The sequence below is a fragment of the Octopus bimaculoides genome, chromosome 2 (genome assembly GCF_001194135.2).
Source record: "Octopus bimaculoides isolate UCB-OBI-ISO-001 chromosome 2, ASM119413v2, whole genome shotgun sequence".
NCBI classification, from domain to species: domain Eukaryota; kingdom Metazoa; phylum Mollusca; class Cephalopoda; order Octopoda; family Octopodidae; genus Octopus; species Octopus bimaculoides.
The window spans coordinates 121,828,189-121,832,683 of NC_068982.1; the positions used below are offsets into that span (position 1 = coordinate 121,828,189).

Consider the following 4,495-nt stretch of genomic DNA (forward strand, 5'->3'; position numbering starts at 1 on the left):
TATATATATATATATATATATATGTATGTATGTATGTATACATCTGTCCTCATGGAGTAAACCTATAATGAACAGTGTATATATCTTCCAATGGGGATCAAGAAGATCTTGGCAAATTAACTTAGAAGCACCTTCAAGTATGTTAAGCTAACAGGTTACTCCAAAAAAATTATGTAAACATTCCAGATCATTCAACTGGTTACAGAAATGTGACTTGACACAAAAATGATGAAACATCGATGTCCATCACACCTAAATGGGACCTGGTGCAAATTATCTTGCTTGCTTATGACTGACTTGTAGGTGATTTAACACCAGATGCATTGATGAGAATATATTCTCTTATACCTAAAAGCACAGCATACCCACCAACTAGCAAAACACATGCACTGTGTATGTGTGTTTGATATTGTTTATATATGGTACTGAATGCATGTATCTGTATGATATTGATGGTAATATGAACAAAAACTAAAGCACTCAGTATTAAAGTACATAATATATCAGAAACAATACATACATTTTGTAACTGGCACATAAAAAGCAACCACTGCTCTTATGGAGTGGTTAGCATTGGGAAGGGCATCTAGCTGTAAAAACCATACCAAATCAGATTGAAACCTGGTGCAGCTCCCCAGCTTTCAGTCAAACCATCCAACCCATGCCAGCATGGAAAACAGACATTAATTGATGTTGATGATGATGTATGCATGTGCACACTTAATATATGCATGGAAGCTAGTATAAATACAACACAACATATACATTATTTATACAAATGTTACTGTCCATTACATATCCCTATGTATACATAGATGTAGCTGAACACATTCATTTAGAAACATTTGTTCATATATTCGTTACCTAAGGTGGGCTTTGATACTTTCACACAGAATATACCAGATAGTTTTAAATCAATCAACACAAGTAATCTAATACTATTCACATTAAAATTACATCCCCTGAAGAGTAACAACTTCATTTGTGGTTGTAAACAAAGGCAGCACTACTGATGATCATCTTTTTTACAAGGCTGTGAAATTGACTGTACATTATGTATAGTTATATTGCTGGTATCTTTACATATTTGTTCAGTTAGATGACGGCACTTATAGTTTTAGTAGGTCTGGTAAATAAATATCTATTCCCAGTGTCAAGAGAGAGGTCAATCAACATCCCCATAACACCATACAATCTCTCAAGTCTGCCATAACTAGCACTCTGTCCAAGATAAATTGTAATCAGCTTATTCAGATATGTCAATACTTCCAACTCTGTACTGAAGCAGCCATTGATGCTAATAGTGAATTCATTGAAAAGGGGTAATAAAAGGATTTTCAAGATAATTTGTACCAATTTGATTTCAAAGACAGCTTTTGTTCGATGCACTATGCTTCTTTTTCTAAATTCATACAGATAACCTCAAAAAACTGGCACACCTTGATACACCCACGCAATGTACATGACTGAGCCTGTGCAGACAATGCTGCTGGAGCAGGGTGAGTATGCTGGGTATCTTGGTACAGTTGAGAATTTTGGTGTCGGTGATGCAGTCGGTCCACTTGACATCCAAGCTGTGTCTCAAATTACAAAGGTGGAAAACGTTGAAATGCCACTCCTGTCTGGAGTAGAGGCTTCACGTCTCACTGCCATAAAGTAGCATACTAATGATGCACACCTTATAGACAGCAATCTGTTTGCAGCCCTGACACTCCCTTTTGTGCTACAAAATTATCTCATTCTTTCCATACACTATGTCTGTTTCTCTTCTCATACTCATGCGACCTATTTGTGTATTGTTTCCTTTTCCCTCATTATTACCTCCGCCTTCACTAAGGTGGAGGTATTGTTTTCAGTCACGTTTGTTTCTTTGTCCATGGAGAAAATATCTCAAGAACCGCTGCATAGATTCGGATGAAACTTTCAGGGATGTTTGGCCTCAGGACTGGCATGAACTGATTAGATTTTGGGATCAATCTGGTACCGGACAAAGATTCGAGATTATTTTTCCGGCTTTTTCACTTAATTTTTGAGAGTGGTCAGGCTCATTTTCAGTATCCTCGTTTGTGAGAACAGTTGAGTTTATTTCAGATATCATCATCATTGTTTAACATCCACCTTCCGATCATTTCAAATGTAACCACATGTGTATCGTTGGCGATTTTCTTCCTCCGTCTTCCCTTCCTTTGGACTTTTCCTCTATTTCTGAAGAAGGGCTTTGCTCAAAACATTAAATCCTCTTTCCTTCCTTTCCTGAGTGTCTGATAATACAGTAATTGTGCTATGTCCTCGCGTTATTGTTTTTTCTTGTTTGTTCTTCTTTGTTTGGATTCACTATATCGCTAGATAGATAGATAGATAGATAGATAGACAGACAGACAGCCAAACGTGTGTGTGTGTGTGTGTATACATGTTGCAGTGAATATATTGTTGTCTAAATTACGCAGAAATGAAAATAACACTGACATCTCATTTTAACAGATATCTTTACCAAAAGTACATAAAATTATCTTGAAGTACTAAAAAGTAAATGTATTCAATAAAATTACCATTGGCTTCAACCACGGCCTCCAGACAACTTCGGAATTTCCTGCTACTCTTTTGGATGGTCTCCTTGTTTAAGTTGATGAATACTGCCATAATTGTTGCCTTCAGTTCATCTTTGTTGTTTCAAGGAGTTTTGTTGATCTCTCAATCAGCTGCACTCCACACATGATAATCAAGGGGGGTTGCAGTCTGGGGGGTTAGGTGATGTGATCGGCTCTTTGTTCCCACTTCCTCTCCTTGACAAAATCGCAGACTACAGCATACATGTTATTACAAAAACATAAATTTCACAACTTGCAAAGTAAACACAGTGATGTCACTTGGCATGTTGCTTCGTGAAGGTTGCTCCTAGCTCTCACTGTACACATAACTATGTGCTGCCATCTGTTGGTATGCTACAGAACTATTCCAGGAACTTTTTGATACTACCTTGTATATATGTATATATATATTTCTATATAAACTCACACACACCATATCAACATCATCATTTAACGTCTGTTTTCCACGCTGGCATGCATTGGACAGATGTGTGTGTGTGTGTGTGCAAGACTCGAGCATTGTTGAGTGCTCTGCAACCATGTGGTTTTGAGTTTAGTTGCCCTGCAGTGCACCTTGGGCAAGTATCTTCTACTATAACCCCAGGCTAACCAAAGCCTTGTGAATGGATGTAGCAGATGTAGCAGGTAGAGTGCTTGGCACTTTGGCCCAGTACTTTGGTTTTCTTCAGATTGATAGGCTGAATTCCTGACAGGCCTTTGAAAGTTTGTCCGTGAGGTGCTATATTTGCTCCTCAGAGTGCATTGTCAGTGCTGTGTTATCCATGAACAGCATTTCCCTGATGAGTACCTGGCGCACCCTGGATTTTGCTTTCAGCCTTGACAAACTAAACTGTTTACTGTCTGATCTGGTATGAAGGTAGACACCATCAGTTGATGTCCCAAATGCATGTTTTAGCATGACTGCAAAGAAGATGCCAAACAGGGTGGAGCCAAGCACACAGCCCTGCTTCACACCACAATGTATGTTGAATGCCTCCAAAGAAGAGCCATCAAATTGAGTGATGACTTTCATATCAGAATGAAATAATTGGACAATCCTGAGGAGTCTTGAAGGACAGCCAATCTTGGCAAGGATTTTCAACGGGCTGTCTCTACTGACTAGATCAAAAACCTTTGTGAGGTCAGCGAAGGTGATAAAGAGTGGTTACCTTTGTTTCTCAGCACTTCTCTTGTAGCTGTTGAAGAGAGATCATGTTGATGGTGGAGCGTTCTGATCTGAAACTGCACTGCGATTCATGGTATACCCTCTTGGCAATTTTCTGTAATCCATGTAGGATCAAGCAGGCAAAGGCCTTCCCAACAATCCTTAACAGCAAGATGCTTCAGTAATTATTGTGGTTACTTTTGTTCCTTTTGTTCTTATATAGGGTGACAATATTGCAGTCTCATATTTTGTGAAATTGTTCCCTCCTCCCAGCACTGACACAGTAGCTTCAGCAAGTGGCTGAGTAGAACTCTCCTTGCACATCTGATGATCTTTGTTGGGATGCTATCCAAAGCCAATGCTTTTTCAATGGGCAAGCTATCAATGGCTCTGTTCAGTTCTTCAGCATTTGGCAGTGTGTCCAGCTCTTCCATGACAGATGCTTTATGGTGTCTAGTGTGCTGTCTGAGATATATATATATATATATATATATATATATATATATATACACACACACACATACATACATACATACATATATGTTGAGCCATTAATCCCTACACATTTTTTTCTCTCTCTATTTTTTTCTTCTCAGCCCCTTCTGTTGAAGAGCATATGCCTAAAACATCAAAAACTTTTCCATTCTTCCAGAGCATTGAACTAATACACCTGACTTTTGTTCCTTCACTTGTCTTCATTTTTGTTTTCTGTAAATTTGAACTATACACATATATGTATATA

At 38.3% G+C, this 4,495-nt stretch overlaps 1 protein-coding gene across 10 annotated transcripts in view; it reads left to right on the plus strand.

The window, feature by feature from the left end:
• LOC106871814 (rab-like protein 3) overlaps window positions 1–4,495 on the plus strand; it is a 41,544-nt gene that overhangs the window by 28,175 nt on the left and 8,874 nt on the right. For 2 of the 10 annotated variants that reach the window (XM_014918537.2, XM_014918475.2), the window contains one exon: window positions 1,417–1,499. The exons of 7 other annotated variants lie outside the window; for them this stretch is intronic. In XM_014918537.2, coding sequence (XP_014774023.1) covers window positions 1,417–1,470 — 54 coding nt within the window. In that variant the 3' untranslated portion in view covers window positions 1,471–1,499. Of the gene's footprint in view, window positions 1–1,416; window positions 1,500–4,495 lie in introns of those variants that run through there. One more of the 10 variants, XM_014918497.2, reaches the window with a different exon arrangement.